The 26,457-nt window shown below is 58.6% G+C and overlaps 1 protein-coding gene across 1 annotated transcript in view; it reads right to left on the bottom strand.

Moving 5' to 3' along the window:
* SCN4A (sodium voltage-gated channel alpha subunit 4) overlaps window positions 1–26,457 on the bottom strand; it is a 41,792-nt gene extending 15,335 nt beyond the window's left edge. The window contains exons 1-16 of the mRNA XM_032091691.1: window positions 26,277–26,457; window positions 18,349–18,647; window positions 17,942–18,060; window positions 16,906–16,995; window positions 16,137–16,265; window positions 15,947–16,038; window positions 14,071–14,400; window positions 12,372–12,435; window positions 11,637–11,778; window positions 10,668–10,880; window positions 8,484–8,639; window positions 8,137–8,260; window positions 6,759–6,997; window positions 4,928–5,101; window positions 4,297–4,653; window positions 252–683 (exon numbers count right to left, since the gene is read on the bottom strand). Coding sequence (XP_031947582.1) covers window positions 252–683; window positions 4,297–4,653; window positions 4,928–5,101; window positions 6,759–6,997; window positions 8,137–8,260; window positions 8,484–8,639; window positions 10,668–10,880; window positions 11,637–11,778; window positions 12,372–12,435; window positions 14,071–14,400; window positions 15,947–16,038; window positions 16,137–16,265; window positions 16,906–16,995; window positions 17,942–18,060; window positions 18,349–18,612 — 2,925 coding nt within the window. The 5' untranslated portion in view covers window positions 18,613–18,647; window positions 26,277–26,457. The remainder of the gene's footprint in view (window positions 1–251; window positions 684–4,296; window positions 4,654–4,927; window positions 5,102–6,758; window positions 6,998–8,136; window positions 8,261–8,483; window positions 8,640–10,667; window positions 10,881–11,636; window positions 11,779–12,371; window positions 12,436–14,070; window positions 14,401–15,946; window positions 16,039–16,136; window positions 16,266–16,905; window positions 16,996–17,941; window positions 18,061–18,348; window positions 18,648–26,276) is intronic.

Raw genomic sequence — 26,457 nt, forward strand, 5'->3', positions numbered from 1 at the left:
CTGTGGTGCTGTGGGGCCCTCTGGCACTGGCAATAACCCCACAGTCTGACCCAAAACAGCCGAAGCCCTGCTCGGACCCTCCCCTCCCACTCCAGCTTACACTGGGAAATACCAGCTTGGAAAGCCCCAAGTTTGGCCCTGTGAGGAAGTGAAAAGTGACCCAAACCAACATCATTCCTTGGACAGCGCAGCAGGAGTGGGGCAGTCACGGTTTTGGGGTGAAACCCTTCCCTTCCCTCCACCTTCCTTACCTTGGTGGTGTCCTCGGTGTCGGACTGGGTGCTGGTCTCCTCGTAGAGGTCGGACTCCTCAGAGGCGATGGGGACCTGCACCGTCAGGTTGGGGTTGTTGATGAAGTTCATGTGGTCCAGCTCATCCATGAAGATGTGCTCCTTCCCTGTGATACCATCCAGGTACCCTGGCTTGGGCTCTGGGGCCGTGTCCACATGGTTGAGCACGGAGTTGTCCCTTTTACTGGGGTCCTGCTCTTCCTCTGGTGCCACCTTCTTGCCCTTCCAGAGCCGGCGGAGCAGCGCGAGCAGCATGGCCTTGGCGAAGGCGATGCCGCGGGTGATGCGGCCGATGGCGATCTGCAGGTTGTTCATCTCCCCGTCGTCGTCTGACACCGCCAGGCTGTCGGCACTGAAGGAGCTCAGCAGCAGAGCCAGGAACAGGTTTAGCACCTGGGGGGACAAAGCGAACGCCAGCTCTGAGGTCCAGCAGGTCCTGAGCCTCAGGATCTCCCTCTGGAGCTGCAGGGATCACTCGTGGCTGTGGAGAAACCCCTTCACTGAGCGTCTCACGGGCTCTGCCCTGCCCTCAGCAGCTCTGGGCACTGCAGAGGTGCCAGTCCCAGTTCTTGGAGGACATGGCCATGCTCCTCCTCAACCCCCCTGGGCTCTGACACCCTCAACCTCACCCTGGGCTCCCACGGTCCTACAGATCCCTCTGCAAGTGATGCCAGTCACGCTTTCAGCTCCTTTCAAGCTCTGCTGTGGATCCATGAGTGTGTCCCTTCCTTTGGCCTCCTGGAGCTCCAGGAATCCCATGGGGGATTCCCCAAGCCTCTGGTGCTGGGTCCAGCACCCCCAGGGCTGCAGCTCAGCTCTTGTGGCTGCCCCTGGATCCCTGGCAGTGTCCCAGGCCATGCTGGACAGGGCTTGGAGCAAACTGGGATAGTGGAAGGTGTCCCTGCCCATGGCAGGGGGTGGATCTGGGTGGGCTTTAAGGTCCCTTCCACCCTGAAACGGTCTGGGATTTCATGATTCTGTGATTCTGTCCCTTTTCTCCCCAGGATGAAATCTCCTGCTTGTCCTCTCAGCTGCAGCTCGTCCTCTCCTCTTCCCTGCCTTTGGTAGCTCCGATGCTCAGCAAGCTCCTGAGGGTCTCCAACACCCTGGAGCCACGGAGGAGCCTCAGCCCCCGCTGTGACCTGATCCCTGTCTCCCAGAAATTGCTCTGCTCCATCAGAGTGATATTTCACCTCAGCACGAGCCAGTAAATGCTCTGTGTAACCCCAAGCATGGGCTCTTGTGCTTCCCCTTCTACTTCACCATCCCGAAACGTGACTGGACCCCTCCACAGCCTCGCCAGGCACAGCTGGGGTTGTTGCCTGCCAGAAACCTGGAGCAGCTCGGGAGCCGAGGAGTGGGACAGGCACCCCCGCGGAGCGGAGCAGGGACAGAGCCAGCCCACAGCTGTCGGTGTTTGTGCTGAGTTGTGCGGTGCCAGCAGCGCATCTGAGACGGGAATTAGCTGCTATCCAAGGACACCGCTGTTTTCACATGGCTCATGCCATGTGCCTTAAACCACGTCTTTAAATAAATCCCTGCGGGCCCAGCAGTTGAATGCCCTGGTTAAGCACCAGTTACAGTTCACGGGTGCCGCTGGCTCTGGCTTTGTTGGACAGGACTCTGTTACCTTGTCACCCGACTGACTTCCTCCCTTTTCCCTGAATAACCCCAAAGGAAATGCTCAAAGTGTCATCAACAGCAAAGGATGGGTCACCTTCCTGCGCAGGGGAAGCGCGGAGAAACACACACCTCCCTGCACGGGGACACTCGGGAGCCTCTGGGACGGGCTCCAGGACTCGGAAATACCTGAGGCGCGGCCAGGAGAGCCTGGCAGAGAGGAGGAGGAGGGCAGAGAGGGCTCTGGCTGTGTTTCTGCTCCGTGTTTCTCTGCTGGGCTGTAAATGGAGCCCGTGCAGGAGCTGCAGAGCTGCCCCGAGGACTGGGGTGCAGCTCAGGGATGGGGACACCCACACCTCTGGGATGGGGACACCTGCACCTCTGGAACAGGGACACCTGCACCCCTGGGACACCGGCACCCCTGGGATGGGGACACCTGCACCTCTGGGAGGGGACGTTGGCACCTCTGGGAGAGGGACACTGGCACCTCTGGGACACTGGCACCTCTGGGACACTGGCACCTCTGGGGTAGGGACACCTGCACCTCTGGGACACCGGCACCTCTGGGAGAGGGACACCTGCACCTCTGGGAGGGGGACACCGGCGCCTCTGGGAGGGGGACACCTGCACCTCTGGGACACTGGCACCTCTGGGAGAGGGACACCTGCACCTCTGGGACACCGGCACCTCTGGGAGAGGGATACCTGCACCTCTGGGAGGGGGACACCGGCACCTCTGGGAGAGGGACACCTGCACCTCTGGGAGGGGGACACCGGCACCTCTGGGGCACCGGCACCTCTGGGAGGGCTATTGCTGACCCCACCAGCTGAAATTGCTGCCCCCGTGTCTTCTCCAGAGCAGTCTCCTGGAGAGGTGGATGGACTGGGCCACTCCCAAAATGAGCTCCAGACGAGGGAAAGTTCCCAGAGCCCTTTTAGGGAGGGCTTTGCACGGAGCCCCAGCTGGGGTTCCCAGTCCAAACTCCTGCGCTCCCTGCAGATGGTTCTGGAGAGACTCCTGCTCCTTACACTCCTCACGGGTGATTTTCAGCCTGACCCAGCCTGGAAAGGTGGATCACAAACCACTGCTGACCGGTGGGAGATGGGCAGCCCGGGGGGACACGGGGCTGCTCCCCTCACCTGCCCAGCACCAGCCAGCACAGACCTGGGGCGAGGTCTGCAGCCAGGGGCTCCCCTCCAGAGCCCCAAATCCCCGGCACGAGCCAGGGGCGCCAAGCAGCACCCAAATCCCAACTTTCTGCCCTCAAAGTGGGACACTCCAAGCTGACCCGAGCCGGGGGCTGCTCTGGGTTTCTCCCCGGGCTCCTTTCACAGCCTCCCTGGGGACAGGGGTCAGCAGCTCCCGGGGACAGATAGGTTTTCAAAGCAAATTCCAAAGGGATTACACAACCCTGGCAAGTAATAGGAGCGAGCCGGCGCTTCCCTCCCCTGCCCTGCTCCTCAAGAAGGGAGAGCAGGGCCCACGCAGGCTGCAAAACAAGCTCCAGAGCTGCCAGCGAAGGGGTTACCAAGTTTAGAAAGGATTTCACACTCGCCTGGAACCCGCGAACCTGCGGTTCAGGCAGCACAGGCAGCCAGGGGAGCGGGGAGGGCGGGGGCAGGACGGGGGTGAGGGGAGCAGGGGGTCCCACAGACACAGGGAAGGAGGTTGGGCATCACCAGAGGCCACCCCGAGCACGGTGAGGACTGGGGGGGTTGGGGACCTGCAGGAGCCTGCGGGGGGGCTGCTCCCAAAAGCAGCTGGAGCAAAGGGTGGGATGGATGGATGGATGGATGGATGGATGGATGGATGGATGAGGGATGGATGGATGGATGGATGGATGGATGAGGGATGGATGGATGGATGGATGGATCCATGGATGGAGGGATGGATGGATGAGGGAAGGATGGATGGATGGATGGATGGATGGATGGATGGAGGGATGGATGGAGGGATGGATGGAGGGATAGATGGAGCTCTGCCTCCATCCTTCATCAGGAGAGTGGGAAGTGGAGCAGGAAAGCTGGAAAAGCCAAGTGGAGGACACAGGGCAGCTTGAAGCTGAGCTCTGTTTTATCCCAGAGTTGCTCCTGCCTCTGCCTAAAGCCCGTTATTGTTTTCCGTGCCTCAATTTCCCCCCAGTTCCTGGTCTGATTTCAGCTGAAGGTCCCTCAGGAATCATTTCCCCCTCTGTTTCACACAGGGCTGGCACAGCCCATCCCAAGGGCCTGTGGAGTGAGGAGAATCCCTGTGCTCCCGTCCAGCTCCCACCAGACCCTGCCCACGGGCACAGCCCTGTGGAAAAGCTGAGCTGGACAGAGCAGTTGCCACCCCACAGCCCCCTCTGTCCCTCCCCCAGCGAGGGTCCCCCAGCCCCCAGGCTCACCACGAGGTTCCCGATGACCATGACCATCATGAAGACGATGAGGCACATGGTCTGGCCAGCCACCTCCATGCAGTCCCACATGGTCTCGATCCACTCCCCGCAGAGGATGCGGAAGACGATGAGGAAGGAGTGGAAGAAGTCGTTCATGTGCCAGCGAGGCAGGGTGCAGTCCACCGAGATCTTGCACACGCACTCGATGTAGCTCTTGCCGAAGAGCTGCATCCCCACCACGGCGAAGATGAAGACGATGATGGCCAGGACCAGCGTGAGGTTGCCCAGGGCGCCCACGGAGTTGCCGATGATCTTGATGAGCATGTTGAGGGTGGGCCAGGACTTGGCCAGCTTGAAAACCCTCAGCTGCAGGGGGCGAGGAGAGAAGGGAGGTGGCTGGCAGTGTCTTTGCCACCAGGTGCCAGCAAGGCTGTGACACTGCCATTTGACCCTCTCGGGGCTGTTTGATCGAGGCAGGAGGGGTTAAACCCCCAGCTGCTCTGACTCTGACTGCCCTAAATATTTAACTTGAATCAGTGTTTGTTTTCTTTAACAGGGGCCGAGATGGTCCCTCCCATCATGAAGGAGGCTGAAGAAGCCACCCCCACCCTGTCACCCCCCAGGTGTCCCCGGCACGCACCAGGCGGAAGGAGCGGAGCACGGAGAGCCCCTGCACGTTGGCCAAGCCCAGCTCCACCAGGCTCAGAGTGACGATGAAGCTGTCGAAGATGTTCCAGCCCTGCTGGAAATACTCGTAGGGATCCAGAGCAATGAGCTTCAGGACCATCTCCGCCGTGAAGATCCCTGTGAAGACCTGTGGGAAGCAGCACCCTTGGTCACTTGTTTGTAAACCAGGGCTGAGCTGGGGGGTGGGGTGGGCAGCATCCCTCTTTTTTGGTGTATTCCCAAAACATTTCACCCCATTAGGGCCAGTCCCAGTTGGGAACGAGCTCCCCAGATGCTGCCCAGTGTGGCTGGTGAAACCAGACTGGGAGTACTGGTGGCTGATTTCTCTGGAGGGACACAAAGGCGAGTGTTGGCAGCTGGAAATTAAAAATAAAATTTCCTTGGTAAAGAGACGCCTTTGGAATGACTGGGAAGTCACAGATGCCCAGCACTGGGAACTGGGCTGCTACTGGGACGCCCCTGTCCCTCCCTGAGCCCTGTGACAGCTGAGCTGGATTTTGCACATTGCTCCTTTCCGGGACCTCAACAGCACCTGCAGTGTTGTGTCACTGCAGAGAGGGCCCAGCCAGGTGCCAATCGGCATCTCCACTGCAATTCCACGGCACAGCACATGCAGAGGGCCTGGGGGCAGATTTGCCCTGGCTGGGGATGGTGTGGGGACACACAAGGCTGTCCCTTGCTGAGCAGGGAGGCTGCTACTCCTGCATCCCAGGGTACGGTGCCCATGTGCCCCCAGCATGCCAGCCCACAGTGTCCCTGTCCTGCTCCAGTATCCCAGGGGATTGTCCCCACGTGTCCCTTCCATGCCAGCCCACAGTGTCCCTGTCCTGCTGCTCCCGGCTGACTCCTACCCTTGTCCTGTACACCCTGCGGTGGCACAGACAGGCGATGTGCGGGAATCCTGGCTCGGTGGGATCTCCTCCTCCTGCTCCCATCCCCACCTGGCCCTTCCCCAGCAGATCATCCCTCCGGGGTGCACACGCAGCCGGAATCCGCTCCTGGCTCCAAGGAAGGGCTGGAGCCGTCTCAGCCCGGCCGTGCCTTGAGCACCGGCCCATTAATCCCCCTTGTATTTCCTGAATGAAACCAGAGCCGGTCCCGCCCGCCCGGGCAGCGGCGTCTGTCACTCCAGGGCTGCGCTGCCAGTGCCCGGCAGGTGCTGGGGCAGGGCAAAGCGGCAGCAGAGGAGAGGGGAGCTCTCCCATTCCTTGGGGCATTTCCCACCGCTGCCAGGGGGCTCCCGGGCTTGTCCCACCAGCAGATCCATCCAGCTCAGAGCCGTTTGTCACCAGCTCTCCGAGCAGGAGCAGCCACTAAATGCACCTATAAAATCAGGGCAGCCGAGTTTGCAGCCATTCCACTGGGAAAATCCCTGGTTATTGTTAATTTTGATGCTGCATTGTTGCTTCCTGCTCAGTGGGCACCTGTTTGTTCCCACAGTCCGGAGCACCCTCCGCTCTGCCCCGTGGCCTCCCAACATTTCAGGGACACCGTGGTGTCACCCAGGGCTGGCAGCAGGGGTGTGAAGCAGAGGGTGGCTCAGGATGTGCCAAGCCAGGCAGGGACTGCAGCAGGAGGGGAGCAGGGAAGGATGGATCCCAATCCCACATCAATCCCCCTGGTCGGGGCCGTCGCGCAGCCCAGCCCTGTGCAGGGTGCTGTGGGCAGAGCCCTGCGGGGCTTTGCCAGCGGCTGGGATGTTTCACACCCAGCACAGGGGATCTGCCCTCCAGGACGGGTGGTGGGGCTGCCGGGCTCGAAAGGGGAAGGATGGAGCTCCCTACCAGGTTCCCCACGCTCAGCACGTTCTCGAACTCCTCCGTCATGGGATAGTGCTCCATGGCCATGAAGAGGGTGTTGAGCACGATGCAGATGGTGATGCCCAGGTCCACGAAGGGGTCCATCACCACCAGCTTGACAAACTCCTTCAGCTTCACCCACGGAGGGCAGCAATTCCAGACCAGGAATGTGTGGGCAAATTTGTACCACCAGGGTGGGCATTTCTGGTGAGCTTCTTCCAGCTCTGAGGGCGGGAAAGGAAAAGTGTGGCATTATCTTGTCCTCACCTGGGTGGGCAAGTGCTGACCCTCAGAAGTTCTCCTGAGGCCCTGGACTGGCTCTGGACGATCTATGATGTTAATATCGTGGAATATCCTGAGCTGGAAGAGATCCACAGGGATCATTGATCCAGTTCTTGGCCCTGCCCAGACCCTCCAACAACCCCACCCTGGGCATCCCTGGCAGCGCTGTCCCAGCGCTCCTGCAGCTCTGGCAGCCTCGGGGCCGGGACCATTCCCTGGGGAGCCTGGGCAGTGCCCAGCACCCTCTGGGGGAAGAACCTTTCCCTGCTCTCCATCCCAAACCCCCCTGGAACAGCTCCAGCTGTTCCCTGCGTCCTGTCCCTGTCCCAGGGAGCAGAGATTGGAGCTGCTCCTTGGGAGGAGCTGAGGTCTGACCTCAGGCTCCTCTTCTCCATCTGAATAAACCAAGTGACCTCAGCTGCTCCTCATGTGGCTCCTCCAGATCCTTCATCATCTTCTCAGCCCTCCTTTGGACACTTTCTAGAAGTTTTAGGTCTTTCTTGTATTCTGGCACCCAAAAAATATGGCGGCTAAAAGGAGGAGCCTTCCCGTGCCCAGGCACAGAGATGATGCAGCCATTGCCCTCCAAACTGGAGTGGGATGGAAAGGCAGATCAGGCAGAGAACTGTGGATCCAATCCTGCTCTCAGCCTCTGGGCAGGATTTGAGGTGTCCTTGCTGCCCTGAGATTGCCAGGACACCCAAGGGAACTGCTCTGGGGTGACCAGAGGGTTTCATGCCCCTTCTCAGGGGGGACAGGGGGCATGAACTGCTGCGTTCATGGTGCTTTCTGCTGAAGCTGACCCAGCAGCTCCTGGGAAGCTGCTCAAGAGTTCCCAGTTGGCTCTGGAGACTCCTCTAATCAGCTGCCATCCCATTAATCTGTGTGAGATATTGGATTATTGCTGCCAGGCATCATCTCAGTGAGCTGGGATGAAAAGCCTTGTATGAGCATCACTGGCCCTGTACGGAGACGCCGGGGCTGGAGTCATCCCTCATATGGGGCTGGGAATTTGGGATGGCCACTGTCCCCAGCCTAGGCCCTCCAGCACTGACCAGGACCCTCAGCCAGGGGGACGTACCTTCCACAGCGTTGGAGATGACACTGATGGCACTTCCCACCCTCTTCTCCAGCCCTGGCCCTTCTTGGTTGCCCACAGTGAGGTGATTGAGGTCTGACTTCTCCGGCTCATAGGTGGGGTTGAACTGGGAGGAGAGGAGGGAGGGATGCAGAGTTTTATTCCATGCTCTGAAAGACAGAGCAGGCAGAAAACAGGGAATGGTCTGGAGACACCTCCGGGTGCAAGGTGGGGACCCCAAAAAGGCTTGTAGGACCCAACCCACGGCGAGGTGGGCACAAGCCTGTCCCCTCAGGAGGTCGGTGAGGGCGGGCACCCTCAGGGATGGCAGGGACAGAGCTGGCACCTACATCGATCACGGTGTTGGATCTCTGCAGGGTGATCTTGGGCACCACCTGCCCGTTGCAGTCCTTGGCCTTGTCCTGGTCACTGTTGAGGTCCGAGTCGTGCCCCTTTCCGGCCACGCTGCTGGGCAGGGAATCGCTGCTGGACGTGCGCTCCTGCAACTGCACAACCCCGGCCCCGTCAGCCCTGTGTCCACAGCCACGGGGACATCCCACAGTGGCCGAGGGCTCCAGGGGGTTCCTTCCATCCCTGGAAGTGTTGGATGGATGAGGCTTGGAGCAACCTGGGGTAGTGGGAGGTGTCCCATGGCAGGGGTGGGACTGGCTGAGCTTTCAGGTCCCTTCCAACCCAAACCATCCTGGGATTTCCAAGCCTTTCCCTTTCCCTCTCCCTCTCCCTCTCCCTCACCCTCTCCCTCTCCCTCTCCCTCTCCCTCTCCCTGCCCCTCTCCCTCTCCCTTTCCCTTTCCCCCTGCACTGAGCACTCCACAGCTGAGTTAGATCTGTTGGGATTTGCTCAGGGGTGGTAATTCCTAAGGCCAAAACTGAGCAAACCTTGGTTCTTCAAGCAGGAAACTCTGCCCTTTGCAATGAGCTCTCATCCAAAATGGCCAACAAGCAAAATCCTCAAGGCTCTTGCTGAAATGTGGCCTCCAGGAGTTTTGGGCTTGCACTGAATTTGAGAATGTTTGGATCAAAATCTAATTTTTTCCCCCCAAAATGCTGTATTATCACATTTCCATTGCATGTACAATTATTTATCTTTTTTTTTGTCTTTTTCTTTCCAACAGTGCTATTAAAATTTGGAGTTTATTACACCCTCTGGTAGCACTGAGGATGCCACAGAGGAGTGGGAAATTCTCTGTTCTCACAGCACATTGCCGAAATCCAGGACATTTTCCACCTTTCATCATGGGATATTAAATAGATCCAAGCCCCCATTTCTTGTGGGTGCTTTGCCCTCGCTCTCAGCCTCATTCTCTCGGTGTTTTCCATTTCTCTGTGTGACTCCAAAGGAAAACATCCCTTAACAAAGCCTTTGGGCGCTGCCCTGGTTGTTTTGCTCAGGGAAGGGGCCTCAGCACCAGCCTGACCCCAGCCCCAGAGTCCCCAACCCTCGGGCAGGGCTGGCTCAGACCCTTCCTGCAAACAGCAGCAGCCAGAGAAGAAGAAGCCACTTCCCAGGGGGTGTTGTGGCTCTGGACAGATAAGAACTGAGAGATAAGAGGCTCTGGAGAGAGTCAAACACTGATTTGTGTCTCTACACGTGAGGGAGGTGCTGTCCTGCCCAAGACAGAGAGATTTCCAGGGATGTCTCCTGCGGATGGTGCTGACGTGGACCAAAATGGTGATGAGAGATGGAAAACGGCTGGGCTGCAGCACCAGAGGCTCTTGGCCATGTTTTTATGGGAATGTTGTACTGAAAAACATTCCCAAGGATGGGAAAGGGACGAAGGTAACATCCTGGGACCACAGTGGGACGTCTCTCATCCAGGTTGTGCTTTGGCCGAGCAGGGTTGGAACAGATGATCCTGGAGGTCCCTTCCCACCTGGTGTTTTTGGAATCTTAGAGTGCTTTGGGTTGGAAGGGACCTGGATTAATTTCCAACCCTCCTGCAATGAGCGTGGACACTTCCACCGTTCCAGGTTTCCTTGGCTCCCGTAAGGACACCAGGGCCTCCCTGGTGAGGCTCGGGGTGTCTCGAGCCCTCGGTTTTGTCTCCAAAGCCCGGGTTTGCTGACACGTTGAGCTGTGCTGCAGCTGCCCCACCTTCCCTGGATGCCTCCCTCGTGCCCTGGTGACACCGAGCTGGGCTCCTGCCAGGCCTCCTGCTGTGCTGCAGGAGATCCATTGGGACTTCTGAGGCCTTTTTTGTCCCTCGCCTCTTCTTCCTCTCAAACAACACCTCATCCTTGTGCTGCTCCTCTCTGCTGCCTCCCAGTGCTCCCTGGGCTGGGATTTGGATGTGGAAATTTGATTTTTCAGCCTTTTTTTGTCCCTACCCGTGAGAGTATCTCAGGTTTTTGATTCAGATGTGATGCCCAAAATAGTTCCTCCATTTTTTCTTTACTTGCTATTGACCAAACGGAGTTTTTCTTTGGGTTTTACACCATGCTTGTTGCTGCCTCCATTCCCTCTCCTATTCCCAAGACCCCTCCCTCATTTTGGCCCTCACCCTTCCCACCCACCTGCTTTTCCTGCTCCTCTTGCTGCTTCTTCAGCTGCTCCAGGAGCTGCTGGAATTCCTCCTCCTTCTGCTGCTCCTCCAGCATGGTGGCGTCATTCTGCTCGGCATAAGCCATGGCCACCACGGCCAGGATGAGGTTGATGAGGTAGAAGGAGCCCAGGAAGATGACCACCACGAAGAAGATCATGTAGGTTTTCCCTGCTGCCCGCAGTGTCTGTGGGAAGAGGTGGCAGGGATGTCACGATGTCACTTTGGTGACGCTCCCAAGAGAAGGTGCCACCCCGGGACACCCTCCCGGTTGTGGCAGGAGGGAAATATTTTGCTCCTGTCTTCTCCAAGGGTTGCCCAATGGACCTTCCTGCAGGCCCTGGCACTGGGTGGGAGGCAGAGAGCAGCCTTGGTTCCCTAGGTTCCCGAGGGTTGGGAGCGATGGAGGTGGGACCAATATTCCATCACTGACTCGCTTTGCTGGGAGGGGCTGATGTCCCTCAGCCCCCACCTTCTCAGGTCTCACCTTCAGGCCAACGTGGTCCTTTTCTGACTCTGATCATCTGGGCACACCTTGCCAGAGGACAGGGGTAGCCTTAGATGTAGGATCCCTTTTACCTGGACAGCCTCTGGAGCTGGGATCAGCTGGGGTTTTGTGGTGGACAACTCAATGGCCTTGTCCTGGTCACTGGACAAGTGACCTGGCTTCCCCTCCTTATCCCGTCCCTCGGCTCGAGCCAGAGATGCTCTGGATAATCTTTTAAATCCCTGATTTCTGTGATAGAGCTGACAGCACCCTGGGAAATACACTGCACCCTCATGTTAGGGAAGTGGATGGGACCTTCCCCATCTCCACTGACCCTGGCTGGATCCACAAACCACAGGACATGGTCCCACAAGCTTCCAGTCAGTGACTTTTTCCCTCAGGGGCAGCATTGAAACGAGAGGAATGCCTGCCCAGGGACGGAAGGGCGGTGCCTACCAGCTGGAAGAGGTTCTCCCAGTAGTCCTGGGTCATGAGGCGGAAGAGGGCCAGGAAGGCCCAGCTGAAGGTGTCGTAGCTGGTGTAGCCGTAGTTGGGGTTCCTCCCGGCCTTCATGCACTCGTAGCCCTCAGGGCACTTCCTGCCGGGGGTGGGGCAGCAGGGATGAGACCCTGGCACAGCCCCGCAGCCAAACCCATCCCTGGAGAGTGGGGGGCAGCGGGGGGACCCCCCCCCCCTCCAGGATGAGACAAGGGGGATGCCTGGATTGATACACTCTGCCCCCACCTGATCCCTGATACCCCCCATAGCTGATACAGGCAGGATGCTCAGACTGAGGCCCCTGAAGCTGATGAATTTGGGATGCCTGAACTGATTCCACCCGAAGCTGATGCAGTTGTGATGCCCAGACTGATACCCTCAAGCCGACACCATTGGGATGCTCTGACTGATGCCCCCTCAAGCTGATACCCTCAGGATGCTCCGACTGATAGCCCCAAAGCTGATACAGTTGGGATGCCTGAATCAATACCCCCTCAAGCTGATACCATTGGGATGATCCAATCATTGGGATGATACCCTCAGGATGCTCCCCAAGCTGATTCATTGGGATTCCCGGACTGCAGAGCCACATTCCCACCCCAACCCTGCCCCATCCCAAGCCCCAGGGGTCCCACGAGCTGTGCCAGCTCCCTGTCCCCTCCCAGGGATCCAGAGGGAGGGGGTCTCACTCACCCGGCGTCGCTGCTGTTCCCACAGAGCAGCGCGTCGAGGGCTCCCTCCAGGAAGTAGTAATTCCCTTTGCAGGTGGGGAAAGAGCAAGGAATAAAAACAAACAAACAAACAAATAAGCACAAACATTGATTTCAAATTCCTGGGTGCAACTTCCTGTCAGGGAAATCCCTTGAATCCCAACCCTGCTGACTCCCAGTGTCGGGCATAGGGGTATCTACTCTCTGTTGACTTCACTGTTTGTCTTGGCTCTGTCTCAGGGAGCTCCTGGGGTTGTTTCATCAATCCAGCCAGGTTCTTCCCAAGCCTGGAAACAGCTTTGGATCTGGCCAGGGCCAGGCTGCCTGGAAAATGGGTTAACATGAGGTCAAAGGATCAGGGCTGGCCTGTTTTCCTGGGAAATCGGGGCATTCCCAGGAAGCACCAAGCATGGGGCACTGCAGGAGTCCCAGAAGAACCTGGGAAAACTGCTCCTGCTCCCATCCCCGGTCCTTTAAGGACCAGGGGTCCTTAAAGCTCCTCCTTACAGCTCCAGCACAGATCCAGAGCCACAGGAGCTGCCAAGCAGTGCCACCACAGGTCACCTGCCCCAGGGATGCAGAGGCGCACCTGGCGACACCCACACCTGGATGTGGCAGAGGGCAGCTGGATCCAGTCCTGAACATCACCCAGCACAGCCCTCCCAGGAGCCACATGGGGGCTTCTGGAGCTTCCTGGACCCTCCCTGGCCCTGCCTGGCTTCTGCCATGAGGCTTTTCTTTATCCCGTGGGGGCTCAGGGAGGAAATATCCTGTTTGTGCAATTCCAGGTTTTTGGCCTGGCCCCAACAGCTGCTCTGCTGCATTCGTGGCCTTGGGCTGCTGCTCTTTGCACGGAGCTCATCAGATCCTATGGACTGAACTTGCCCCCTACCAAAACCTTCCTGTAATGAAGGCCAGAGCTGATTGATGGGCCAAGTAGCTCCACTGAGACCCAACCCAGCCTTCTGAGCTCTGCTGCGTGTCCTGAGATGTGGAACATCCCTGTGGAGCACCCTGACACCCTGCAGCTCTACCAGGCAGATTTGCTGAGATTTTTACATTTTCATGGAGTTTAAAAACTGAAAACTGAAGAACGACCATAAAACCCACCACACTTCGGGCAAGATTTTCAAAGAAGGGGTAGGAAAGGAGCACCTTGGAGACCTTCATGAGGACTTCATGGGTGTTGGTCCCACCTCTCCCTCCCTCCCCCGCTGTGGCTTTTGTGGTGTTGCATAAAGGGTTCACTGGGCACTGTGGTACCTGGGGAAGGATCCAGATAGTGAAAAGTGGGTTAAAAATGTCATTCCTTCATCATTTTCTCTGGTTTTCCACCCAAAGTTCCACCTGCTCCTCAAGGGTTTGGTCTCCCTGCTGTGACCACCCTGATGGGACATCAACCCTCACCAGCAAGTGAGAGAGATGGAGGCACTGGTCCATCCAAACCTTCCTGTTGTGAAACCTTCCTGGAAGAGCTCAGCTTGCCCAGTTGGACCCTGTTTTCCCTGCCCAGGGGGATTTGATCTCATCTGTCCCTTCTGTGAGGGTGCATGGGCTGTTCCACCCACCAGCCTTGGCAGGAAGATCCGTGTGAGCAAGCCGTGGAGTGGGCAGGAAGAGCAGGAACCTGAGGAGCAAACCAGGGTGAGGGGCTGGAGGAGAAGGGGCTGCAGGAGCTTTACCTTCGTCGTTGATGTAGGCCTCGAAGTCAAAGGTGTTGTTGCTGGTGAAGTTCCCGGTGAAGTTCCCAGTGAATTCCCCAGTGAAGTTCTCGGTGAAGTCATCCATGAAGTTGTAGAAGGTTGAGTTGACCAAGGTGTTGTTGTCCAATCCCAAATCCTCCAGGAAGGTGATGTTGGGGGGTGGCCACCGCACACACTTCTGCCGGAGGTTGCCCATGAAGAGCTGGAGGCCGATGAGGGCGAAGACGCTCAGGCAGAAAACCGTGAGGATCATCACGTCCGAGAGCTTCTTCACCGACTGGATCAGAGCCCCCACGATCGTCTTCAGCCCTGGGGAGAGGCGTCACCACTGAGCTGAGCGCTCGTTTGTCGCTTGTGGGGAGCAGGCTGTGGTGTCCCCAGAAGGTGCTGGCTCTGGTGGGGACGGGTGTCATCACCGAGTTCAGGCCCCCAGCTCTATGCTCACATCACATCCCAGCTGTGTCCCACACATGGCTGGGCCCCCCAAAACTGTCACCCTAGGTGCTGGTGACTTCCCCATCCCAGCCTTGGGATATCCAAGCCAAAGCCACGCCAGCTGCGCAGCCATCAGTTCCTTCGGAGTTTCTTTTTTCCCTAAATGCCATGATCTGGCAATTCTTGTCCCAAACCACTGGAGTGAACCACTTTAGAGTGGAACATGGAGAAGCTCTTTGCTGGCCCAGTTGGATGATGCTGAGCACTTCTCCCAGCTCCAGAAAAGCCTCCGTGTTCCAACTGCTGTCCCTGGGTGGTTGGGAGACCAGCCAGACCCTTCATCCTGATCCCTTCAAGCTGGAAAATCCCAAGTGAAGGTGACAAAGTGACATCTGCATCTCCATTAACTCATCTCTCCCCCCAACACCGCTGTTCCCTCTCCAGAGGGGGCTCATCCACAGATCCTCAGTGGGATTTTTCCATGGAGGATGGATCCTATCAGCCAAGGTCTACATGGATGATGGGCAGTGCTGGGACATCCCAATGTTGATCTTTAGAGCTTCTCTGAGCCCAGAGCTTTCTCACATGGAGATATTCTCCAAGGAAATGATTTTTAGCCCTGTCCTCCTGCCAGCTCCTCGTTCCCCAAACTATTTAGGTAAAATCCTGTTCACCAAGGGCCTGACCGAGGTCAGATATTCTAAACCAGCTTATTTTTGCCACTGCTATTTCTGCAGAGCCCTTGGGGATGTCGTTCCAGAAAGAAGCAGCAGTTTATGTTTTGCTCAGTGCAATTTTTAGCCTGTTTGATGAAGGAAAAAAACATTCAAATGTGAACCCTCACGATCTGGAGCCTGCAGGGACACCACGAGGATTTATTCACCACGAGGAATTTTCATTTTCAGTTCAATCTCAGATTTCTGTGTGCTTGCACCAGGTGTTGAAAGCAGGGTGTTGAAATGGTATCAAATGTGGAAATCAGCAATCAGAGGGATTTGATAAGGTGCTCCTCACACGAGTCTGGATGTTTTGGGTGATGTTAAACCAATACCCATTAAATATCTCAGCCTCAGCACCAGAACAGCCAACAAAACTGAGCCTGTGGCTTCAAAAATGGAGTGATTTGGTTTATCAAACCCATAAACCCACCGGGAGCACAAATTCCCTCAATTCATCTCCAAGGAGCCTTAAAAACATCACATCTGCCTCTACAGGGGCTGCCTGGTGAGTGCAGCTGGTGTCAAGATGTAAAATCAGCAGGACCTGACCCAAAAGCCGAATTATGTGGAAAATTTATCGAATACCTCATTTCCTCTGTTTTCTCTTGGCACTGCCAAAAGAACCAGGAATTGCTGGGAACGGTGGAAATACCTGAGCTCAGGGGAAGGCACGGAGGGGAGGCCCCTTCTCTAAGTCCCACCTGGTATCACCGTGATGGTTTTCAAGGCACGGAGGACACGGAAGGTCCTGAGAGCAGAGATGTTCCCCAGGTCCACGAACTCGGTAATGTAGCTGTGGGACAGGAGAGGGAAGGGCTCCAGGGGCTCTTCCAGGAACACTCCTCGTTCCTCCAAATTTCCCTCCTGTCCTCCCCATCCCACCGGACTCACGCCATGGAGATGACCATGAAGTCCAGCCAGTTCCACGGGTCACGCAGGAATGTGAAGTTGTCGATGCAGAAGCCTCTCGACAGGATCTTGATGAGAGACTCGAAGGTGTAGATCCCAGTGAAGGTGTATCTGAAACGGGACTGGTCACTCGGGGGACGCTCGCCCGGGTCCAGGGTTTTGTCCACCCCTCCCAGGGGGAATATCTTGAGGAGCTGAGTTTGAGGGCTGGTGGGTTTTTGGGGTGCTTCAGCACTGGGAGAGGTTTTCACCTCACCTCGTAAGGTGGGTTGGGACATCTCGAGGTACCAATCCCTCTGGTGACTCTGCTGCAACACCTCTGTCCCTGCTGATGTCCCACCACCCCCACGCTCTCTGTAAAGCCCTGCTGAGATCTGAATGTGCAGAACCACGGCAGAAAATGATGGATTTCCCCGGTCCTGTGGGTCGTCTATGGTCCCTGGACAGGTGGATCAGCTCAGCCTCTCCACACTGTCAGTGCTGGCCCAGCCCAGCCCAACCTGCTCTTCAGGGCTCTCCTGACACGGGCACCCCACCAGATTTTGGGCAGCTGAAACGTTCTCACTCTGCAATGCCCAGTGCAGAGCGTGGACATCCCTTCTGAGGGCCACCAGCACTGCCCAGTGACACCTCTCCTGCTCTGAAGGGTGCCTGCATCCCCACCCCCCTCTCTCGGCCTTGGTCCTGTCCCTCGTGGGGGACATTGCCAGGCTGGGCTGTCCCCATGGCCGGGGGAGGTCTCAGGACTCACTCCACGTTCTTGGACCATGCCGGGGGGTTGCTCAGCGTCATAAACACGCAGTTGGTTAAAATGGTGATCATGATGAACATGCTGAATAATTTAAAACCTGGTCAAGGACAAATGCTCTGCATGGTGCCTGGATCCCCCCTTCCCATGGTCAGGAAGCCAAGTGTCCCTGCTCCTCTTGTCCTGGCTGCCACTGTGGTCCCTCACCCTGCTCTGCCCCTCCTGCCGCTCTCCCGCCTCAGTCCTGTGCTCACACTTGCCTCTTTTCCTCTCTGCTCCCGTGCATGGTCCCGGCCCCTTCCCTTCCTTTCTGCTTCCCGTCCCAGCTCCATGGTGCTGGCTCTGCCTCCCTTTTTGCCCCCCGTGCTCCTTCCTCTCCATCACCTTGGGATACAGCTTTCCCTTCCTGTCCAAGTCTCTCCAGACCTCAGAAACCTTCAACCTCTTTCTAGAAAGCTCTACCTCTTAGGCTGAGACCCCTCTGCCACAAAGCCTCCCTCTTTTCCTCCTCCCTCCTGGCCACGAACCCCCAGTGCCACCGGAGCTCTGCTGGGATCACTTCCCACCCACTCTGCAGTGCCCCTCGTGCTCTTGGGCTCCTTTCCTGCCTTTCCCTCTCTGTCCTGGTTCTTCTGCTTCCCTCTCCCGAAGCCTCCTTGGAGCTGCCCTGCTCACCCAGTGGGACCAGATCCCCTGACCCATAAACATCTCCCTTCCTTCCCAAGTCTCCCCAGACCTCAAAACCCTTCAACCTCTCCCTGGGAAGCTTCACTGCTTGGGCTTCTTCCCTTCTCCATCCAAACTGATTCCTCCCTTCTCCAACCAAGAGCGAGCTCTTGGTGCCACCAAGATGCCCATCAAGCACCTACTCCTCAGACTAGAGCACTGGACAGCAGGTCCTGGCTGTGGTGGGGGCCCAGGAGGTTTCCTCACCACACCACCATGGACCCCTTCTCTCGTCCCTCTCGTGGGGCTGTTTGGACTCTGAGCACCAGGATTTGACCTGGCCGTGGAGCAGCATCCCGGAGATCAAGGATATGAATGGATGAGGACTTTGATGGCTCCTCTGCGGATGGGGTGGAAGGGCCCCAGCATGTAGAGGGCAGGGGTGGCCGAGAAGCGGAAGATGGACTTGCCCTTGTTGAGGACTATGAACGTCTGTGGAGAAAAGAGAGGAGGGGCTGGGTTAGTCCTTCTGCACCCCCCAAAACACCACGGACCAAGGGCTGCCTTCAGAGGGGAGATCTCGCTGCGTGTTTGGAGCTCCAAAGGCTTGGAGGTGCTCTCTGCTTTGGAAGAGAAGCAACCGCAGCAGTCTGGGGTGGTGGATCACCAGGATGGGCTCAGGTGAGCACAGTGGAAAGCACAGGAGGTCCTGCTTGGGTCTTTTGCTTGGGACTTACACCTAAGGCCAGGCCTACCACGGGCAAAGCTCTGCCCCTTTACCTTCTTGTCCTTGTAGAAAGGGTCCAGGTCCTCCAGGGGGATCCCGATGAGCTCCAGGGGTGGGTCACCATAGATGAGGGGCAGGTTCTTGCCGGCTTCCAGGTCACTGCTGGGCTTGACCTCCTCTTCCTCGGGCATCTCCACCTGCTGCCGCTTTATCCGGAGCGCCTCGGCCTCGGCCATGCGCTGCTCGATGGCGGCCAGTGAGGCCGGGGTGAAGGGGCGCAGGTTTTCGGGGCCCGGGATGTGCGGCAGGCCGGCCATCCTCTCATTCTGCTTCTGGGCCAGCCGCGCCCAGCCTGCGGGGACAAGGGGCTGAAATACCAGCCAGGGACATCTTGGGGGCATTTGGTGGCATTTGGTGGCAGGATCTCAGGGGGGTTTTAGCGAATGGGTTTGTGGCTGAAGTACTGATCTCGCAGGGAAGGTTATCGCGCATGGATCACGGGGCACCCCGTGTGTTCCTGCTCCTCCCAGACCCCTATTCCCATTTGGAGCTGGGAAAGGGGCTCAGCCTGGAGCAAAGGAGGCTCAGGGGGGACCTTGTGGCTCTGCACAAGTCCCTGACAGGAGGGGGCAGCCGGGGGGGGGGGGGTCAGGCTCTACTGGCAGGGAACAGGGACAGGAGGAGAGGGAACGGCCTCAGGCTGGGCCAGGGGAGGTTTAGGTTGGAGATTGGCAAAATTTATTCATGGAAAAGTTGGCCAGACTTTGGAACAGGCTGCCCAGGGCAGGGGTGGAGTCCCCATCCCTGGAAGGGTTTAAGAGCCGTGTGGATGTGGCACCTGGGGACAGGGGTCAGCAGTGGCCTCGGCAGTGCTGGGAGAGCAGTTGGGCTTGATGATCCCAGAGGGCTTTTCCAACCTGAAGGATTCTCTGGTTCTGTCTGTTTTAGGGAGAGTTTTGTCCCTGCTGAACGGGGTTATTTAATGGCACAAACTGATTCACGTCACGGCAAAGCAGAGTCCGGCTCCAGCCCAACCTGTGACCGAACTGCCGCAAAACAGAGCCCGGAGCAGGTCCCCCACAGAGGGGGGGATGAACCCCAGAGGTGGGACCTCATCAAAGCAAAGAAAAGGGAATTTTGGCCCCCAGGTGTCTCTGGGTGGGGAAAATGCCCGAGCAGGGCAACAGAGGTGCCGCCAGTGCTGCTTCTCATGGAGTTACTCTGGACTCACACCCAGTTCCTGCTCCACTTGAGCAGCTCTGGGACCTTGCCCTCGATGACAGGGAGCTCAAAAAAGCCTGAAAGCCCAGGGCTGTGTCTGGCTGTATCACCCCAAATCCCACCGGGAATGCGCTGGTGCGTGGGATCGCAGAGCACCTCCAGCTGGAATGGATCCATCGGGATCACCGAGTCCAGAGGGAGCAGCTCCAGCAGCACCCACGGAGCCCATGGGGGCCCTTCCCGCCTCATCTCTGGCAGCTCTGAGGACTCACAGGAGCTCGCTGCTCTGGGCAGCCTCAGTTTCTCTGGAGATGGGGATTTGCAGAGCTGTCAGGACCAGCCCGTGCCCTGGGCCGTGCCACAGCGCTGCTGTCCCACCCTCGCTGCAGGGTCCGTGTTTTCCTGGACCCTCCCGCCCGGTGCTGCCGCTCCGGTCCCCCAGTGCTGTCCCCGCCGGCGGAGGTGGCTCTGCCTCAGCTGCCACCAGCGATCAGCGCCGGGCTCGGGTTTCTGCAGCCCCGTGACTCTGCTCATTCCTGTCCCGGCGGGAGCAGGAGGAGCAGCCCCAGCGCTGCTCCTGCCCGTGTCCCCTCTCCCTGTCGCTGGGCTGGAGCCGCCGAGCCGCTCCCAGGCCGATGGAGCAGCGCCTGGCAGCGCCAGGAGCAGGGCTGGCACCGCCGAGGGAGATGCTGCGGTGGGGCAGCACTGCCTGAGGTCACACTGCGAGGCTCAAAGGGAGTGTTGTCTCTGGCATGGGAATTCTTTGTGGCTTTTTGGGGTCTTTTGCAGCTCCTGGTCCTGCTCTGACCCCTTTGGGGCTACCCAGAGAGGGTGGGATGGCTCCAGGGAGCAGCACCAATCCCATGTGCAGATCCCACACACCACAGTCCTGAAGCCACCAGCATCTCTAGGTGCTTCCCAAATTCGGAACCAAAGCCAAGCCCAGGCTCTGTGAGGGGCCCAGCCCAGCAGCCCTCTGTCCCCAGTGAGCCCAGTCCCACAGCAATGCGGGCGGGCACAGTGTGGGGCACACGGGTGGGCACAGTGGGGGCGGGCACAGTGTGGGGCACACGGCCGGGTCCCACCAGCCCAGGGGAAGGGTCCCACCCTGGCACCAGCCCCTGCCCCTGGCCTGGCACATCCTGGCACATTTTTAGCAGCTCCTATAAATAACCCAGATCAAACTCTTTGCGCCTCCATAGGTAAAGGCAGCTCAGGCCCAGTGACAGGTGCTGCCCTGGGCACAAATCACCCACGAGGCCCCTTGGAGCTCTGGCCAGGCTCTCCAGGACCTGAGTCCTCCAAGAGTCCCTGGTTAGGGAAGATCCCTGCCCCATCAGCTTTCCTGCTGGGAAATCGATCACTTCAAATCTCTCTATGAAGCATTGATTTATTTGCTTTTGAAATTCTGGTCCCCCAGCTAAGCTGAATGGCTCCTTTTGCTGTGACACAGGTGAGCTGCGGCTTTGGGACACTCTGCCTGTGGCATGTCCTGGATGAACACCTCACCTGCCCAGTTCCTGCATCAGGAATTGCCAGCAGGGAACTGGGAGCAGCTCCTGGCTCGGGAGCTCCTGGGCTGCACTTGCAGAGAAATTCAGTTCCCCCTGATACTTTTGCTGCGCTGAGGTCACACAAAGGAATCAGGCTCCAAAATAACAGGGCTGGTTTGGGAGCTCCCCGGGGTGCGGTGTAAGGGGTTCTGGATAACCAGGACAGAGGGTGGCAGGTCCTGTCTGAGTCACCCCATCCAGACTCTTCCTTCCTGCCCCGAAAATAACCTCCTGTGGGCTGGGGAAGAACGTTCTTGGCTCTGGGGGACACAGGGGGGTTGGGATCTGCCCCCACCCGCCTGATCCAGGCTCCAGCCTCTCCCTCCCCAAGGCATTTCCTGGGAGATCAGCTGCAAACCTGGAGTCTCCTGTGCTCTGGGGGAGCATCTGCAACGCTGGGGTTTCCCTCGGACCCAGCCCAGAGCGATGCAGCTCTTCCCTCAGCGCACTCAGGGCTGGGCTGGTGAGGACGGGCACATCTGGGGTGTCCCAAGGGCAGAGGCTGCTCCTGGGAGATCCCAGCCCCGCGGGTATCGGGAACAGCAGTGGGATGCCCTGACCGTCCAAACCCAGCTCAAGGAGCTGCTCGGAGGTGGTTCACCTGCAAACCTGCCCTGAAAAGTTCATCCTCTTGAGACACTCTGGAAAAAAAGCCGGAGAGACCAACCCGGACACGAGCCCGAGAGAGAAAACCCCGGCACGGCCCCGAGCAGGTGTAAATGAGCTTCACTCAGTGGGAGCAGCAGAGCCAGGCCGGGGCCCCTGCGGCGGGGATTAGTGGGACAAGGCACTCGTGTGACCAGGGCGGCCAAGGGGACAGGCGGTGCCAGGCGGGCACGGGGCTGGGCTCGCTCTGGAGCTGTGTGAGCTCAGCGCTCAGGAAACCAGAGCCTGGCACACTCGCGGCCCAAAGCGGCCCAGCTCAACCCCGCAGCACCCCCTCCGTGCTCCCAGAAGCTCCCCGAGGCACCGCTGCCACCCCAGCAGCGCCCAGGGCTGATGCCCGCAGGAAAACCCCTCCTCGGCACCCCGACTGTGCCCAGCAGGGCACCGGGCGGGGCAGGGAGGGGCAGCGGGGCCCGGCTGGGCCCGCAGGGTTTGGGGCTGAGTCACTGCTCAGCCTGGGAGCTCGGGGTTGTCCCCAGCGCTGCCAGGGACAGCATCCCCTCCCCTGCACATCCCCGCTCCGCCGGCAGCAGCTGCGCCTCCCGGTCCTGTCCCGGGCTGCGTTCCCGGGGCAGCAGGGCAAGGGAGGGGGGATTCTGCATCCATCCCGACATCACAGGGATGTGGAGCTGCTGGGATGGGTCCAGAGGAGGCCACGGAGCTGCTCCAGGGCTGGAGCCCCTCTGGAGTGTTCACCTGGAGAAGCTCCAGGGAGAGCTCAAAGCCCCTTGCAGGGCCTAAAGGGGCTCCAGGAGAGCTGCAGAGGGACTGGGGGACAAGGCATGGAGGGACAGGACACAGGGAATGGATCCCAGTGCCAGAGGGCAGGGCTGGATGGGATATTGGGAATTGGGAATTGTTCCCTGGGAGGGTGGGCAGGCCCTGGCACAGGGTGCCCAGAGCAGCTGGGGCTGCCCCTGGATCCCTGGCAGTGTCCCAGGCCAGGCTGGACATTGGGGCTGGGAGCAGCCTGGGGCAGTGAGAGGTGTCCCTGCCCATGGCAGGGGGGTGGAATTAAATGGTTTTTAAGGTCCCTTCCGACCCAAACCATTCCATGGTTCTAAGATCCCTGAGCCATTCCATGGGTCGTGCTCTCCCAACCCTGCTGTGTGTCCATGAAAACCCCTCTCCACCCCTGCATGCATTAAAAAGGCTTTTAAAACCCCCAAATTCCATGGATTAGGCTGCCAGGAAAACACAAATTTGCTCCAAACCCGGGCACTTGGTGTGGTCAGGGCACCAGGAGCCTGCAGGTGACAGGAGCTGCACTGGGAAGCCTGAGGGCTGCAGAAAACCCTCCTGGAATGGCCCTGGGGATGCCACAGCCCAAAAAAACCCTATGAGGTGTTTGTTTGTTTAGTTCTTACTGTATTTCCCACAAGTTTTAGGAAAAAAAGGGAGAAGATTGAAAAAATCTGACGTGAAATGGATTTTTTTATCCACAGGGGGTGGGGAACTTCAATCCTGCAGGTGGGGCAGATTCACCTCGGGTCCTGCGGTTTCCCAGGGGCGGGACAGGGCTTTGGAACTTTCAGGATTGTGGGAATTTCTCTCAGGAACTCGGAGAAACACCCTCAGTCGTGCCAGACAAAATCAACCGTTTTATAAACAAATTTCCATCCCTTCCTGTGCCATTTAAGAGCTCAGGGCTTCCATCCCTGGAGAAATTGTGGTCCCTTAATTCCACGCTGTAACTCCGCTACAAAAAACATTTGGAAAGATGCAGGAAATGTCCAGAATTTCCTTTTACACACAGATGGCTCTCAGGACACTGCTGAGGGATGCTGGAATTCCACCACCACGGTGCTTCTGGAGGCTCGCTGGGTTTTTGGGCTGCTTTAAAGGCAGAGGGAGGTGATTTTCACAAGAAAACAACACCATTAAGGAAATTAAGTCATCCCCAAGCCTTTTCCCACCCCATTTTAAGATAGTGGTGGGCTCAGAAGACTGAGAAAGTGAGAAAAAAAATTAATTTTTCATTTTCCAGCATCATCCTTTGAATTCCAGAGGTTTTTAAGCGCTCGGGGCTGCGTGGCTCAGACCCCTCCCACAGCGGTGGCTCCCGTGGGTGACACGTCCCCAGTGCTGGGTCCTGCCACCACCGTGGCTCTTCACCCGGCTCTGGGCGGGGGTTGTCGCTCTGCCTGCAGCGTGGCCCGAGCCGAGAGTGCCAGCAGGAATGTGGGATGTTTCCGAGCGCATCCGTCACCCCGGGGCCGCCTGGAATCCACCCCCCTCCCAGCCAAAGGGATGTCTGCTGGAAGCCCTTGGGAAATTATTCCAGAGCCGGCCCAGCACTGCTGGGAGCCTTTTCCCAGCTGAGCAGGGACGCTGAGGTGCTGCAGCAGCTCCTGCTCCTCAGGTGCCACCACAGGCCCCCAGCCGAGGCCACTGTGTGTCACCCACGGGTCACCCAGGGCAGCAGCACAGCGGGGCTGGGGTGGCTGCGTGGGCTGGAGAGAGAATGAGAACAGGGGCAGGACACAAGGAATGGCTTCCCAGTGCCAGCGGGCAGGGCTGGGTGGGATATCGGGCAGGAATTGTTCCCTGGGAGGGTGGGCAGGCCCTGGCACAGGGTGCCCAGAGCAGCTGGGGCTGCCCCTGGATCCCTGGCAGTGCCCCAGGCCAGGCTGGACATTGGGGCTGTGAGCAGCCTGGGACAGTGCTCACCCTCCCTCTGCCTTTAAAGCAGCCCAAAAACCCAGTGAGCCTCCAGAAGCACCGTGGTGGTGGAATTCCAGCATCCCCCAGCAGTGTCCTGAGAGCCATCTGTGTGTAAAAGGAAATTCTGGACATTTCCTGCATCTTTCCAGATGGTTTTTATAGCGGAGTTACAGCGTGGAATTAAGGGACCGCAATTTCTCCAGGGATGGAAGTCCTGAGCTCTTAAATGGCACAGGAAGGGATGGAAAGGGAAGATGTCCCTGCCCATGGAATGGGATGGGCTTTAAGGTCCTTCCAACCCAACCCATTCCCTGATCCCATGGTTTTAAGCACACGGAGAATGAATTCCCTGCCGAGGGAACGATGCTGCTCTGCTGCTCTTTTCCCGTCTCGAGCAGAGGGGAGACCTCCCAGTGCTCTCCAGCCTTTTCCTGGCAGCAGCCAACCCGCTCCAGCCTCGGGCAGCTCTCTGGGACGAGGACAGCCAGCAGCTGTGCCAGCTCTGGGGGATTTCCATGGCACAGGATGGATGCACAGTTCCCTGTGTCCCGTTCCAGCAGCACCTTCCCTGGGCTCTGCGCTGCTTTGGGTGCTCTGCACCTGCCAGAACCGGTGCTGCTCCCTCCTTGCAAAGACTCGCCCAGCCCATCATCCTTTGGAGAGCCAAATCCTCCGTGCTGAACCTCCAAGGGGGCATCAGCCCTTCCAGGGACACCATCCCCAAAAATCCAGCCCTGCAGAGGCGGCTCCGCTCCTGCACCGGCACCAAACCCACGCGGGAATGAATTCCCGACAGTTCCCGGGTCGCTGCTGCCCGGGAGTTCCCTGGACTCGGTGCCCCGAGGCTGTACCTGCTGTGCTCAGGGCGGGGGTGGCACACACAGCCGGGAGCTGTGAAATCCTGGGATACTCTCCCCGGCCGCAGATGGAAATAGGAGGTTGCACCATCCTGCAGCCACGCACTGACCCGTTCCCGCCTGGAGCCGGGGATGCCACCCCAGCCCCACTGCTGCTGTCCCGGCTGCGGGACAGGGCGTTGCTGGAAAGGGGACACCGGCCTGGGTGGCGGCTTGGGGTTATTTTGGGGGGGGGGTTGGCAGTGCTGGAGGCTTGAGCAGCCAGGGAAGGGTTAAAGTGGGGACCCTGCGCTTGCCCCCTGCCCACCCTGCACTCGGGTGTCATCCAGAGCTGCGGCTCCTCCCTGCCAGCAGCTCCCATGTCAGGCTCGGAAAAGATCTGAGCCGTGCCGGGAAGGCAGCGAGGGGACAGCGAGGGGACAGCGAGGGGACAGCGTGGGGGAGGGGAGGATGGCGTGGGGCTGGAGTGACCTGCTGGGCCCTCGCAGCCCGCCAGGCTCGGGGGGCACGGGGGGCAGCGGTGCCCCCACCGCCGGGGGATGCCAGGAGCGACAGCAGCTCCCGCAGGAATCCCCAACACAGCACCAGGAGCTGCTGCTGCTCCTGTGGGATTTGCAATATTGGGAGTCCTGCAGCTTCCCGGGGCCTGAGGATGCCCCTTTTCCCACGGTAGCCTCTGGATCCCAATTCCCTGGACCGGACACCTGAACACCAGGACCGGCACGGGGCACCTGGAGCTGTCCCAGATGCTGAGCCTCACATCCCAAGGGATCTCACTCAGTTCCACCTGGAAATGCAGAAGGGGGACCCGAAGATAGGATGTTCCCAGGGATTTATGAATCCCAGGAGGGGGGCAGCGGCACAGGCACAGGCGTGGTGGCTGAGCATCCTCTGCTCGCTCCGGAGCTAAATTGGGATCTTCTCCCTCACAACTCCTGGAAGCATCCCCCACCTTCTCCCCCTTTCTCCCCTGCACCTCATTAATCCAACCTGCTGCAAACAGAACCTCGTGAGTCCAACCTGCTGCGAACAGAAGCGGTCCTGGGCGTCTCCTCAGGGCTCTGCCGCTCGCTCTCCTAGCCCAGATTCAGCAAACTTCCCCGAGTGCAGCTGGAGCTGCCCAAGGGACTCCACTGAGCCCTTTGCCTGAACTGGACCCTTCTGCACGCATCAGAAAATAGAAAATGCTATTTAAATATTA

Source organism: Corvus moneduloides, chromosome 26, assembly GCF_009650955.1.
Source record: "Corvus moneduloides isolate bCorMon1 chromosome 26, bCorMon1.pri, whole genome shotgun sequence".
Classification (NCBI taxonomy): Eukaryota; Metazoa; Chordata; class Aves; order Passeriformes; family Corvidae; genus Corvus; species Corvus moneduloides.